At 37.2% G+C, this 14,970-nt stretch overlaps 1 protein-coding gene across 2 annotated transcripts in view; it reads right to left on the bottom strand.

Annotated features, from left to right (window-relative positions):
• Positions 1-14,970, bottom strand: part of LOC123685226 (teneurin-a) — a 556,414-nt gene that overhangs the window by 340,934 nt on the left and 200,510 nt on the right. For both annotated transcript variants that reach the window (XM_045624845.1, XM_045624846.1), the window contains exon 3: positions 821-1,023. In XM_045624845.1, coding sequence (XP_045480801.1) covers positions 821-1,010 — 190 coding nt within the window. In that variant the 5' untranslated portion in view covers positions 1,011-1,023. The remainder of the gene's footprint in view (positions 1-820; positions 1,024-14,970) is intronic.

The following is a 14,970-nucleotide window of genomic DNA, read 5'->3' as shown; positions in this document are numbered from 1 at the left end:
TGACGTTCCAGAGAGTGGTGTTAGAGAGAGTCACATTATTTGGATGATCATCCTTAGACAATTATTCAAACTCTCGGCTTTGAGATAGCCCCACGGATACAATCAAGAGTTGAAACCTTCAGAACGCTTAGACCACGGGAGCTGCTGTTGAAAAAGTTTCTATCAGACTGGTGACCATCTTCTGGAACATAACACATGCTCGACGAAATGTGTGTGCAGTTGCAACTTATTGCTAAATCCAGATATTGGATGCTCTCAAACAAATTTTATGATTTTTTTTGCGTGCAAATCATGTTACACTACCAGTCAGAGCTGTCAATATTTGGTGAAGCTCTTGAAAAGTGTCAGTTGCTCAATAATGACAATTTGCTTGGTTAGGACTATTGGAATCAGGCGACCAATTTGGATTAGGCCAAAGTTTCGTCTGTTGTTGGCTTAATCCAAATTGGTCGCCTGATTCCAATAGTCCTAACCAAGCAAATTGAACTTCAACATGTTAACTCAAGAATGTGGAAACAATGAATCCAATGACAATTTTGCTCATTAACACACTTTGAGACATTAATTTTAGTTTTATCAGTAGGTTCAAGAGTTTGTTGAAGGGTCATCTGGTAACATGCATTTACCAATTTCTGTAGACAATTCCTGGATAATCATGTTTCTGTATAAATGCATCTTGAGGCCAGCATGCAAAATCTGCCTTACCCGAAGAGTGGAAGCATGTTATCATGCAAAACGAAATTAAGACGCGAGTGGTAGTTACAAATGTAGGAGATATACCCTGTATAATAAAATAACAAGAAAAATTAAAATAACTCACATGAGTATTCCTGTTGGGCTTGAGCTAAGAGCGAAGCGAAAAGTTGACTATCGACTGGTCTCGTGGTGATATCTTCGTCGCTTGAACTATAACCTCTATCTTGTCGCCACTCAAGACTTCTCTGTCGCCTCATACCTGTCAAATTCTTCAGGCCTCTTCTATTCAATGTTCCTGGATTGCTGGTGTCCATTACGATCCCATTTCTGGAAGAAAAACATTGTTTCAATAGTAAAAATGAAAGAGAGCAAAATTTAAAAAATATCAAAATATTTTCGAAAACCATTTGTGAATTTCATTACATATATTTTTTGTACAATTATTTATATCTACTGGTCGCAACGAAGTCATTCAATAATTCTTTCTACTACTCTTGCAGAAAATTCAGTAAAATAACCGTATTAAGCGCTCTCCTTTAAAATTACCATTTTGTGACTTAATATCTTTTTGCGCTGTGGTACGGAGTTGATATGACAACTAGAATGCCCAAAACAATTGATTTATTTCGCTTGTCATGTACTCTGGCGAGGCTTGCTTCACTAGCAACAATCATAATGAACATGTATGGGCTCTGTAAAATTCATAAGCCATTAGAATAAGACGATTTCACCAATTTTTTAATGCAAACAATCAGGGAAGGATTTTCAACATTTATTTGATGCCAGTAGATGTTTTAAATGATAGTTTGAATGCAGATTCATATGAAAATTCATTGAAGCACAACCTTTTTGACTCCATTAATGATCTAGAGCTAAATTTTGTTGGAAATATATGGTATTAGCTATTAGCACGATGGTGCACCACCACACAAAGATAAACAAGTATCTCATAAATTGAAATGAATAAACAACTAGTGTATCTTATATTTGTAAAGAAATGGATTGTTCTAGTCCCAGAATATGTAATATTTTTGATAAAAACGGACAAATACCCCGTATTGTGGATTCAACCATGATTCCTCGAAGAAGATCGAGGACCGAAGAACTCAACCGTTGTTTTTGGCGTCGATTTCACCGTCCTCTTTCGCCGTAATTCAAGAATACACGCCATCGTCTTCATGTGAGAATTTCCTCAAAGATTGCGGAATTCCAATTTAGACCGAAGTTTTCGTACGTCTCCCTTACCTAGCGCCGCTTCCTTCTAACAAACAACCCGCAAGCTCTTTGTAAGTCGCTGCTCTGCGTACGCTTTGCGGAAATATCGCCTCAAATATAGCGGTAAGAATGTTTTGGAATTTAATACGATTTCACTCTCACCACCTCAAAAGAACTTTGTCGCCCACGGAGGGATCCTTGATGAAAATTTCCGAGTCATGGATACCCGCGATTTTCCTACGGAACTTTTCAGACGTTCAGACGGTTATTACAGTTGAACGTCCGTCCACTGTTGATGAAATTCGGGATTTTTCCACGGAATATGTTCAGGAGTTATCTGGTCGCTTGGGGTAGATGTCCAATTGGGTATTTATGTCTTGGGGATTTTCCTGTTGTCTTGGGTGAGGTTTTAAGGTTTGTTGCCCTGAGAATAATCCATAGTAAGTACCACCACTTTTTGCAATTTGGAGAAATTCGATATCAAAACCAATTATCTCTGTCCTTTCTTGAATGATATAATATGCTAGAGACTTTTTGAGGATAGATTTAGGATCCCAACATATCGGATGAGATTATGGTTGATATAAATCTAATATAAAGGGTGTTTTTTTAGAGCTATAGAACTTTAACTTGCAATGAAACAACGATGGATTATTCGATTGACATGAATTTTATTTATCCGCAAGATAATCTTGTGGCATTACATTTTAAATATGATTTCTGGCATATGACCGCCACGGCTGGCTCGGATGTAGTCCAATCTGGACGTCCAATTTTCGATTACTTTTTCCAACATTTGTGGCCGTATATCGGCAATAACACAGCGAATGTTGTCTTCCAAATGGTCACGGGTTTGTGACTTATCCGCATAGACCAATGACTTTACATAGCCCCACAGAAAGTAGTCTAGCGGTGTTAAAAGATCTTGGAGACCAATTCACAAGTCCAAAACATGAAATTAGGCGGTCACCAAACTTGTCTGTCTTTCAATGAATCGATTGTGGCACGAGCTGTGTGACATGTTGCGCCGTCTTATTGGAACCACAGCTCCTGGACATCATGGTTGTTCAATTCAGGAATGAAAAAAATCAATAATCATGGCTCTATACCGATCACCATTGACTGTAACGTTCTGGCCATCATCGTTTTTGAAGAAGTATGGACCAATGATTCCACCAGCCCATAAAGCGCACCAAACAGTCAGTTTTCTGGATGTAACGGTGTTTCGACATACACTTGAGGATTAGCTTCACTCCAAATGCGGCAGTTCTGTTTGTTGACGTAGCCATTCAACCAGAAGTGCGCTTCATCCAGGCTAAACAAAATAAAATGGACGTAGTGCGCGATAGGTATTCCGCACAGAACCATTATTTTCGAAATAAAATAGCAACATTCGCAAGCGTTGTTCAAAAATGAGTCTAGTCATGACGAATTGCCAAACCAAACTGAGAATAAATCACTTAACAGCTTTCAAATCGGTCGCCATCTCGAACAGTTATGCCAACTTAAAGTTATATACCTCGAAAAAAAAAACACCCGTTATTTGATTATGTTCATAAAATTCTACTTTCAAGCTTTGTTAACTATGTAAAAAAAATAATTAATGAATGGGCTGATTCGTTTGGTATTGTATCGAATACTTGCAGGTTCGGTCGAAAATATACCTAACTATAAGATAAGATATACAAGAAGGGAGCAATTTTCGTGGTGTAGAAAGTTTATAACGAAAATGGCAATAAGGACATGGTTCATGGTTTTCATTTTTATCAAGAATATTCATTCCAAAAAAGTGGTAAATGATATTGAGTTCATAGAAGAAGATCATTAATGAACTCATGACGTAACAAGAGTTATAAATGCGTTCATTCAGAAATCTTCTATTTAAAGAAACGGTTTGAAGTTTCATGCCAAATTTTACAAAAAAATCATAAGAATTCCTCTGAAGCTCCTGGCTTCACGTCTTTCTTTTTATTATATTCTTTCGATAATTTTATCTTCGAGCCGAGAACCAACCATAGCCTCAAGTTGAATCGGACCTTGCCAAGCCAGAGAGTTTTCTCGATCTGCGTTTGCACAGTGGCCAAACACAGAACCCTGAAACTCCGGGAACTCCAACAACGAGTCGACTTTGATGTGGAGAGACGGCACGAAGAATTTCCTGTGTGCGGATTAGGAGGCCACGGCAAACATCGCGACGCACAGCGTCGAGGACGTCGAAACTAATATAGTTGCCATCAGGCTGAAAAGGGCAAATTGTCGACGACATGGCCCCGGGTTACTGGGATAATCGTCGCCGTAATTTAGGTGTATCCCGCTTCCCGTTCCAGGAAGAGGGGTCTGGATTATTTGTGTTTCGGTGTGTTCCAGCCTCGGGCCGGGAAAGCCCGATCGGGAAAATTCCCGGCAGAGGGGCTGGATTTTGATTGACTTCTAAGCTCACATATTTTCTGGACGGCCTGGAGGAGAAGGAGAGTGCACGCAGGGTCGGACTGGCCCATTTCGTTTTTTTTTCAACAGAAATATAGTGTATTCTTTAATTGAAGGTACGACAATGATTCCTTGTATCATTTCAATGAAATAAACTCCGATAAACATGAGCCAGCAAAATGCTTTGTTCTCGAGATGTTGAAGTTTAATTTTTTCTCCATTTTTTCACCTGACATGCAACTGAAATTTAATTCAAAGTTTTCATAATGTGATGTGCTAATTTTGAATTCAAATCTGGAGGCAATATCTTCTCTGGAACAGAGCTTGTTTCCTCCAGAACATTTTTCTTGGTTCAGAACTGAACTTCTTGTTGTTTTGTTGAATTATACCGATTTAAAAAAAAAATTCAATCAATTATCTAGTATCGCTGAGGAAAATCAAAATTATTATAAAAATCTAGTTTGTAGGCTGTTATGAATAAATTAATAACAAGTTTTGGTACTTATTTACCCATTCAGTAGTGATTATTAATATAAAGATTCTATAAACTGGTATAATCTTCACAGAATAGTAGGACTACAAGAAACACCCTTTATCTGAAAAACAAAGCGTTTTTACTCCAATTCAGGAATATCCTGTATAAAATGAAAAATTAATTTCAACAGAACATATGATGTTATGAAGAAACGTGAAAACAAAAGTTATTCAATTCTATATTACCTATCAATGGTTTCATTTTTATCATATCGGAAATAACTCAATCTGCTATAAAATTTGTCCATTTCGCTTGGAATCGATTTTCTTATTGAATTTTTCAAAAAAAACTGGACACTCATTGAAATGAGAAATACCAAAGTTGAAAAAATACCAGAAAACATTTCGAACCAATGAGTGCATAGTCTTAAACGTAGTATGTGCTGAAGAAGATAATCAGATCATGATTTCCCGCTTAAAAGCAAAATAGCTATATTTTTGTGTAACATACGTCATGGATGAACATCATACAAACATAAAATTTCTATGAAATCTGATAAGTGAATTCTGAAATATATTATTAGGTTATTGTTGAACTATCAAATTAAAAAAAAATATCTGTCTGGTTTATGGTTATCATGCATGACTATAATTTGAGTGGAGCAACTTGTGAGAGATTTTGAATCAGAATTTATTTTATCTCAATTTCGGAGATGATACGTCACTAACCGAATAACTAACCATGAGTCTTGAAAAACAGAAAGTATAATCTTTGAAACGTTGATTCTTAGGTAGATTCTGAGTACAAATGCAGTTTAAAATTTCAAATTCTGCTAATACGATCCTAGTGATATTTGGGTATTTTTTTAGATTCCCCAAAAAATGTGTGATCATTAATTAAATAGCAATACGAAGTCGATCTTTTCAATTGAAATTCACAAGAATTGTATCTCAGAAATTATTCGCTATTTTTAGTTGAAAGTTTGTGTCAGGAAATCAATTATTATAAAAACCATGAGTTATTCGAAAATTCCACTTAATATCTGAATGATATGTTATATCCAAAATAGTCAACATAGATTGTTTCATCTCGGCTCAGGAAACAGTAAATTAAATTTTACCCCGGCTCCACAAGTTGGTATCAACGCTGGTAGCAATAAATCACCAATATATGGACCGATCGCCAATATTGGCACAGATTCCTTTGATGTCTGCGCCAAAAACCGACACGCGCTGACCAACTATCAATGCTTGCCCAATGTTGTGACCGTTGCTATTTTCTAGATCCACACTTAGGACCTGTGGAGCTAGCATAAGAATGAAATTCAGGTTTTCAGTCCTAAATTTAAATTCCGATTAAAAAATGGTTTTTCAATGCTAGGTTATCCTAAACACGGGTACATTTCTTGTACCTGTTTGGATCTTAATGATGAAAAATGTCCATACTCAAACATAGTGTGAGCATGTTTTGTTGATAATCTTCTTATTAAGAATTTCATCATATAATTCGATTCCATAAGCGGTGCCATTGCTAGGACCAGCATACCGGACATTTTGTCGTGGTGCCAAATTGTAGAGGCGTTAATAAAACAAGACATACTTTTTGACACAAAAAGTTTTCTTTGTGAAAATACCGCTATTTGTAAGTAGAATGAAAAATTGCCAAGCGCCAATTTTATTGGAATTGAATAGCCGCTCTCAAGTCTCAACCAATTATGAAAATACGAATAGGTTCTAAAATTCACCCTTAAGAACTTACTCGTCTTTTTACTATAAAGGGTGGTCCTAAATTAGAGGTACAAACGAAAATGGCAGATGCCTCGGATCATTTTAAGAAAAAAGTCTTTCAATCATGGGACCACAAACGCTTTGTTTTCGATATAGAGGGTGTTAAAGTTTGATTATTCATCAAGTTTTTTTTTTCCCATAGTTGTGAATTGGCCTCCAAGATCTTGTGATTCAACACCGCTAGACTACTTTCTGTGGGGCTATGTAAAGTCATTGGTCTATGCGGATAAGCCACAAACCCTTGACCATTTGGAAGACAATATTCGCCGTGTTATTGCCGATATACGGCCACAAATGTTGGAAAAAGTCATCGAAAATTGACGTCCAGATTGGACTACATCCGAGCCAGCCGTGGCGATCATATGCCAGAAATCATATTCAAAATGTAATGTCACAAGATTATCTTGCGGATAAATAAAATTTATGTCAAAAAAAAAACACCCTTTATTATCAATATCTAATTACTATACGAGTGACTGAAAAGTTCTGACACAGCATCACTGCTCTTCCGGAATATTAAAAATGTATACTCAATTTGATAGATCCAAGTGACGAATCTCCCCACACAAAGATAACCCTGCGTCCTGTATTACCGACCGACGAGTGAGCTGTCAAACTGCGAGGCCGCTTTAATGAAGATGCTCATCAAATAAATTACGTGGCCGCCGAAGGGTTGAGATTATTTGTATTTCGCGTTGTTTGCCATTCGGAGAGGGCTGGGAGGCCGAATGTCGACAGCAATGATCGATAAAACGCCATCTTCCGGAGGTTTAGACGGCGCTCCAAATCCCCGGAATTATATTGCAGACACGAACTGTTGCTCCGCAAATTTCAGAGCCGAGCTCTTCTCTCTCTTATCTGGCGGGAGAATGGATTTTGTTTGTTTTTTCGATTAGGGATACTCCGAAAACAATTGGAGCACTTATCTACGTGCGCGCTGCCAATTGTTATGTATGAGCACCCGCTGTTGAAGTTGTTTGTTCGCTGGATTCGGATATGGTTTTCTTTTTTCCCCATTGTTGGTTAATTGGGAACAAACTAGTTTTTCTATCGCTAGGGGTGGAACTACCGGAAGAAAACAAACAGATTTTTCGGATTTGATGCTGACTTATCCAATGAATAAATCAAATTATAATAATGTTCATTAGAATAGTAGGTATACTCTATCCAAAGTCACTTAGAGAATGCCAGAATATTTTGATTGGACAAGGGTTGTTCAAATTTCCAGAAAGTCCTTTGTGGCCAGTGAATTCATATCCTAACAATATTCACAAATAAACCCTGGTATTTAACGGATCGCGGTATCCACTTCAAAGGGACATCAATGGCCAAGCGTTTTTATGGACTAATTCAAGTGACTTTGGATAAACTATATACTATTTCATAAAATCTGTATTGAAAATAACTATTCAATTTCTGATTGACGCCTCCAGTTCTTCAGCTGGAAAATTGGAATATATCATCTGAAGTCTCTGAGAACTGCATCTGCTCTACTGCTTTATATTTCAACAATTCCCAAAAAAAATCATTCAACACATCGGCAAGTCTGACAGCTTCTTTGGTTGCCTTGGCTACCAATTTGAGAGGATTGCGGATGTCTTGCCAAGAAGTTTACTTCTCAAGCTGGCCATTTCTGGACATTTGAACAAATGTTGTCAGTTGCTTCCATGTCTAATTCTCAGAATATAAAAATTTTATTTGTCGACAATGCAAAAGGTACTTATACAGACAAGCTTCTGTCAGTAGGACTAAGCTCAATTCGTGGTTGATGCAACAGAGTCTTAGTTCAGCACGGAGGAGATTCCAGAAATAATTCTGGTTCCATATGTTCTGGTATCTATCTCCAAAGGGATGTTATTTATTGCTGGACTGCTACCCTGTAGTGTTTTTACATGCCAACTGAAGAATTTAGGCCCAGCGGATGTTAGTCTCGAGGCCTTTTTATTTATTCATCCACTTGTTTATTGCCTTCAATACATCTACTTAGGGATTCATCAAGCCATCAAAACCAACCAACTTGACTTGAAAATCAAGCTCGTGAAAAATTACATACTTCAACTTGACTTAACTAGATTTTAGATATTTATTGCTTGACTTGATATCAAGCTACTTGCTATTACTTGAGCTTGATATGCACTCGTCGCAGGGCATATATTTCTGCAAACTCGTACGCGTTCAGACTAAATAAGGAGATTCCTCCAGCGCCGAGAGACTGAACCATTCGCCAGTGTGACTTCATTAGCAGTTTTCTCACATTTCTATGAAATCTATTGGTAGATTTTGGTAGTTTCAGAAATATCTCTCCAAACTTGGCCAAAATGGCCAAGGCTTTTGTTATCAACGCCAGCATTTTCAGCTCCCGTTAAAAGACAATTTTCCAGAGCTGCTTTTGGACTTACAGAAACCCACAATAGGCTAGGCAACAAATCTATCAGATGCCTCATTCGTCTTAGATCCTGGATGAAATATAACAAAGCCTGCAGGTTTCTCAATATTCAGAAACTCTATTTTTTTTTATTATTTTTCATTTTGTTATGATTTACAGTGATTCAATTTATGTTTCTATTTCAAAAAAGTTGATATTTTCGGTTCTTTTATACAATAACTTCAATAAATGAAACCTTTTTTTTGCAAGGTTTCTTCTCATTTCATCATTTTTTTATTGATGTAACATTACACAATAAAACTGCTAAAAATCAAGTAGCTTGATATGATTAAGTCCTTGATAAATAAATACTTGACTTGACTTGAGATTGAAGAACTACTACTTGACTCGAGCTTGACTTGAAATCAAGTCAAGCTCAAGCCAAGTAGCTTGGAAATCAAGCCAAGCCTTGAATCTCTACCTATACCTGATAAATCTATAGAAAAGTGATTCTGATGTTTTTCATATTTTTCTTTTCAGCAGCTTTGGATATGTGACGGTATTTTACACGATCTAACAATTTATTTCGATGTATATGTACGCTTTTTCGAGGTTCCATTTGAACCCACATTCATGTTTCACAGATATAGGGTTCCGGATGTAGAAATATAGGTATTACCGCAATTCAAAGCCATATGAGTCCAAAGTGAAAGGTAATGTATATTCCCTCATCTCAGTGCTGCCTTCTGATTTTGATTTATTTGTATATTAAATGGATGTTATCTAGTTGATTACCGATATCTACAACACTTTGACAGTCAGTAATATCTGTTGTTTCAAAATATTGTTTTGCGTAACGAGTAGGGAGTAGAACCAACCTTTTGAAAAGTTCAGCAAATAAGAAATAATCTGTTGCAGCTCACTGATGAATATCTACTTTCTCAGAAAATCTAATGCGTTGAATGGGTATGACTTCGAGTATTTCCACGATATAACAATAACTCTCGAGATTCTATAAACATTCTCATCGAGACTTTGCAAAACTCACAACGTCAAACCCTCACACGACTCTCACAATCAGAACCAGCGTCGTCAGAACTCCCCCCTCCTCCCGTCTCCCTCTCCATAAATCTTCCAACTTTCAAATAACAAAATCCCCCGATGTTATCCAAGATTCAATTCGGCAACAATAATTTATTCCGGAATAAAACAACTGGATGTTTGCCTTCCACTTCGCTCAAATCATTAATGAACAAAAACAGGCACCGTTCTCCCGAAACGAGTTCAACATTATGCAAATTTTATTCCAGGTCACCTGACTATAAAATATCAGACGAGATATTTCCAGAGAGTTGGCGTGCGGCAAAGATAAACGTTCGAATTCCGGGATATGCCGGGGAACGTTTCATTACAACTTTCGCCCTCTTCAATAAACGCATTATTCAACATATTTATGTGCTCTGTTAATAAAAATAGCGAGCGGGAGAAAACTTTCCGATCGGCAGTGGAACAAGGCGGCTTGTTCAGTTCGAAGAATGGGAGGGGAAAAGTATTTCATTTGGAAGTTGGGAAAATTTGCTGTTTTGAAGAGTTGGAAAACGATTTTGTGTTCTTGTTGGAGAGAATAAGTCGCTAACATCTTGGCACAATTTTTCGAGGGGAAGACGCAGAAAGTTAGATTAGATTAAATGTAACGGTCACTTGATCTTAAATGGGATATAGCGATACATTCTGACAGTCAGGCTGCAATCGAAGCGTTCATTGATTCTGAGATGGTAACGGGTGTTTTTTTTTTCAGGTATATAACTTTAAGTTGGCATTAGTGTTCAAGATGGGACCGATTTAATAGCTGTCAAATGATTTATTCTCAGTTTGGTTTGGCAATTCATCATGAATAGACTCTCGCCTGAACAACGCGTGCAAATAGTGCAATTTTATTTCGAAAATAATGGTTCTGTGCGGAATACGTATCGCAAACTACGTCCATTTTATTTTGTTTAGCGATGAAGCGCACTTCTGGTTGAATGGCTACGTCAACAAACAAAACTGCCGCATTTGGAGTGAAGCTAATCCTCGAGTGTATGTCGAAACACCGTTACATCCAGATAAATTGACTGTTTGGTGCGCTTTATGGGCTGATGGAATCATTGGTCCGTACTCCTTCAAAAACGATGATGGCCAGAACGTTACAGTCAATGGTGATCGGTATAGAGCCATAATTACTAACTTTTTCATTCCTGAATTGAACAACCATGATGTCTAGGAGCTGTGGTTCCAACAAGACGGCGCAACATGTCACACAGCTCGTGCCACAATCGATTTATTGAAAGACACGTTTGGTGACCGTCTAATTTCACGTTTTGGACCTGTGAATTAGCCTCCAAGATCTTGTGATTCAACACCGCTAGACTACTTTCTGTGAGGCTATGTAAAGTCATTGGTCTATGCGGATAAGCCACAAACCCTTGACCGTTTGGAAGACAACATTCGCCGTGTTATTGCCGATATACGGCCACAAATTTTGAAAAAAAGTCATCGAAAATTGGACGTCCAGATTGGACTACATCCGAGCCAGCCGTGGCGGTCATATGCCAGAAATCATATTTAAAATGTAATGCCACAAGATTATCCTGCGGATAAATAAAATTGATGTCAATCGAATAATCCATCGTTGTTTTATTGCAATTTAAAGTTCTATAACTCTAAAAAAAACACCTTTTATTAGAGTGGAAACTCAATAAAACAGGCAGAACTAACCAGCACTGTTTAGTGTAGGTTCCGGGTCACCGGATACTAAAGGCCAACACACATCTCAGAAGAGGAGCACAATTTCATTTCATTCGTCCAGAACCTTTCTGAGGTATAGGTAGATGTAACTACAAGAAAGAGTTTCAGGGAAAGGAAAAACCGAAAAAGAAACACTCTGGCGGAATCTTGAGATCTAAGAAGGATCTGGATTTCTGCAAGAATATGCTACACCTCCTCACTGGATTCCTTACAGGGAATTGCCGCCCCAAGAAGCACTTCATGAGAACAAGTATAGCAGATTCTGTGGCAGGAGGAAGAAACTCAGGATCACCTGGTGACTGAATGCCATCACTGGCCAACGCAAAGAATGCTCTGTTCAAGAGACATGTATAGGTGAAGAAGTAACTTCCTTGAAGCCATATCAGATAATGGGGTTCATCAGAATTCTGGAACTGGAGGGTGAGCTGCAGATTACGAAAATAACAGAAGAGATTGGAGGCATAATAGACCAAAAAATCTACCACATTCAATCAATTAGAAAAAAGTCTTTAGGAACTGCAATCAATTTGATTTTTTGTTTCAACAATAACTAGAGAGATGGTTTACCATATTGGTGAACTTGACAATGTCCATGTTAGCTTTAGCTATTTCTTCGAGAGGATATAGAACTGGTAGAGTCTTCAAATTTCATCTGCTGACAGGGAGTTCATGTCTTCTGTTTGAGCCTCTTTATATAGGATGCATTTAGTTTCAAAAATTTTTTGACTTCTGTAAGTCAATATACTTATGTATTATATTCAGAAGGATCTCTTTTTGTAATGTATAAGTGGGGCCCTCCTAGAAATCTGGTTTTGAGTAGTGGTTGTGAGTTTGTGACGATGTGCCAGTGCCTATCTGCATGATTTCGATCCAAATCATTGATCCATCCTATATGAATGTGAAAATGAATTTATTATCAATTTCTTCTTGAATTTTTATAGCAAACGAGAACTTTAAAATTTTCATTCGTGTTTATACAAGAACAAAATATCTACATGGTCGCAGTTCCCGGAAGACTTATCGAGCCACAACGACCCCAGTTTAAATTCTACTTAAAACAATGATTTCAAAAAAATTATCTCCATTTCTTTTATGTTCCCCAACTTTCGAAGAGCAGTTTATTTATTTCATCAAATAATGAACCAAAATAAATCAAATTGTTTCGTACTAACTGATTGGCAAGAGCCATGAATGAGACCCTAATTAGAAGGGGGATCTCCAACAACATTCCAACTCTCTTTTTCCTCCTCATTTTTTTTATTACCCCATTCAAGCTATGAAAGTTCGTCCAGGGATAATTCATTGAATTCAGAACGTAAGATGGTTGATCAATAAATCTCCCTAAAAGTTATTGTCGGATACATTGTCTGAATCTTCTGGTAAACTGGTAAAAACCTATAACCTATTGTTGCTTTCAGTTTAAGGGTCTTGCCTGAATATACCTCTCACAATTAGGTACCTAATCATTCTTTCCTTCTTTTGAACTTCCTTCCTAGCGTTTTCCCCGATATTAATTAGTAAAGTTCGGGAATACTTCGGCTTGGAGTTTTCATGAGGATGGATCTTTCACGATTAATTTTTCAACCCGTTTTCGATCCTTTCTTCCAGCTACTTCGATGAAAAAGATATTGTGACCTCACCTTATTTGAGTTTTGAACTCACCTTATTGGATCAATGCCATACACTGTGTCCATAAAGTATGGAACAAAGTCATTTTAGCTAAATAGATCATTTTAAGAAATAATCTTGAAACACGGCGATTTTTATTTTAAGTTACCGTATTTTAAAATACAGGGTGGCCATTTGAAAACGAAACAGACGAGATTACAGACGAAATGAAGTTTTTCGATAGAAATGCTCGGACAGGTCGATTTCTGTTTCGAGGGGGACAACTTAAGATGTAGGTTACGGACGCATAGCGCTTCAACCCTTGCTACTACAACCCTCACCCCCAAATTTTGAATAGGGAAGATGGGGTGAGTGATACCTCATTTGAAAGGTATTTTTATACTGATTTCAGCACAGTAATTGTTTTTTCATTTTATGCATTAGTTCTCGAAATATTCTTAACTAAGTATTTGAAAATGAAGTAGTGTTTTCATGGCACTTGTAGTGTTTTGTGAAAAATCGACATTTTGAGCTTCAAAACAACCATGACTGTGGCTTCCTTCCTAACTAACTAACGCATGAATATTTCGAGAACTAATGCATAAAATGAAAAAACAATTACTGTGCTGAAATCAGTATAAAAATACCTTTAAATTGAGGTATCACTCACCCCATCTTCCCTATTCAAAAATTGGGGGTGGGGGTTGTAGCAGCAAGGGTTGAAGCGCTATGCGTCCGTAACCTACATCTTAAGTTGTCCCCCTCGAAACAGAAATCGACCTGTCCGAGCATTTCTATCGAAAAACTTTATTTCGTCTGTGATCTCGTCTGTTTCGTTTTCAAATGGTCACCCTGTATAAATCTAATATACATTCCAAATATGTATCACATGTTGATTCCAATTGGTACAGGGTGGACAAAAAGATAATAGTTTTGTGTACAGACATCTTGGTATAGTATATCCTTGAACTAGTCCAGAACGCTTGGCCAGCTGTCATTATGAAGTGGATACCGCGATTCGCTAAATACCGGGGTTTATTTGAAAGAATTATTAGGCAATAAATTCCCTGGCCCCAAAAGAATTTCTGGAAACTTGGACATCCCTTGTATAATCCTGGTTTCCTCCAAGTGACCTTGGATATACCATACTGCGTTGTTGTTTGTCAATGACAGATGATATTGTCAATAGAATTAACCTGGAGACCAATTGTTTTTCCGATTACATCTGCTCGATAATTTTTCTGGAATTGATCAATAACAATAACTTACAGATGGTGTCAATGATGTGGAAATTTCGATTATCTAATTTTTTTCTGAAACCGATTTTCACACCCAAGATTCCAATGTTTGGAAATTTCAATAGTAACTTATAAATCTTAGATATACTTAGAAAATGTCGTGGACAACGTTGTTAGAGATCAGGATATCATTGGATGTTTATTTCATTGTGAAGTGAAAGGTTTCTCATTAAGGATGAAAAACGATATCAGTCAAATGACCGCCTCGGCTAAGGTTGCAGCATATTATCCTTCTCTTGATCAAATCGCACATTTGCTTCAATGTCCTCGAGAATTTCACAAATTCCATCTTTAAGACTTTGAATCGATTTT

The sequence above is a fragment of the Harmonia axyridis genome, chromosome 7 (genome assembly GCF_914767665.1).
Source record: "Harmonia axyridis chromosome 7, icHarAxyr1.1, whole genome shotgun sequence".
Classification (NCBI taxonomy): Eukaryota; Metazoa; Arthropoda; class Insecta; order Coleoptera; family Coccinellidae; genus Harmonia; species Harmonia axyridis.
The sequence above is the reverse complement of the archived record's forward strand: the minus strand, read 5'-3'. Positions and strand labels throughout refer to the sequence as shown.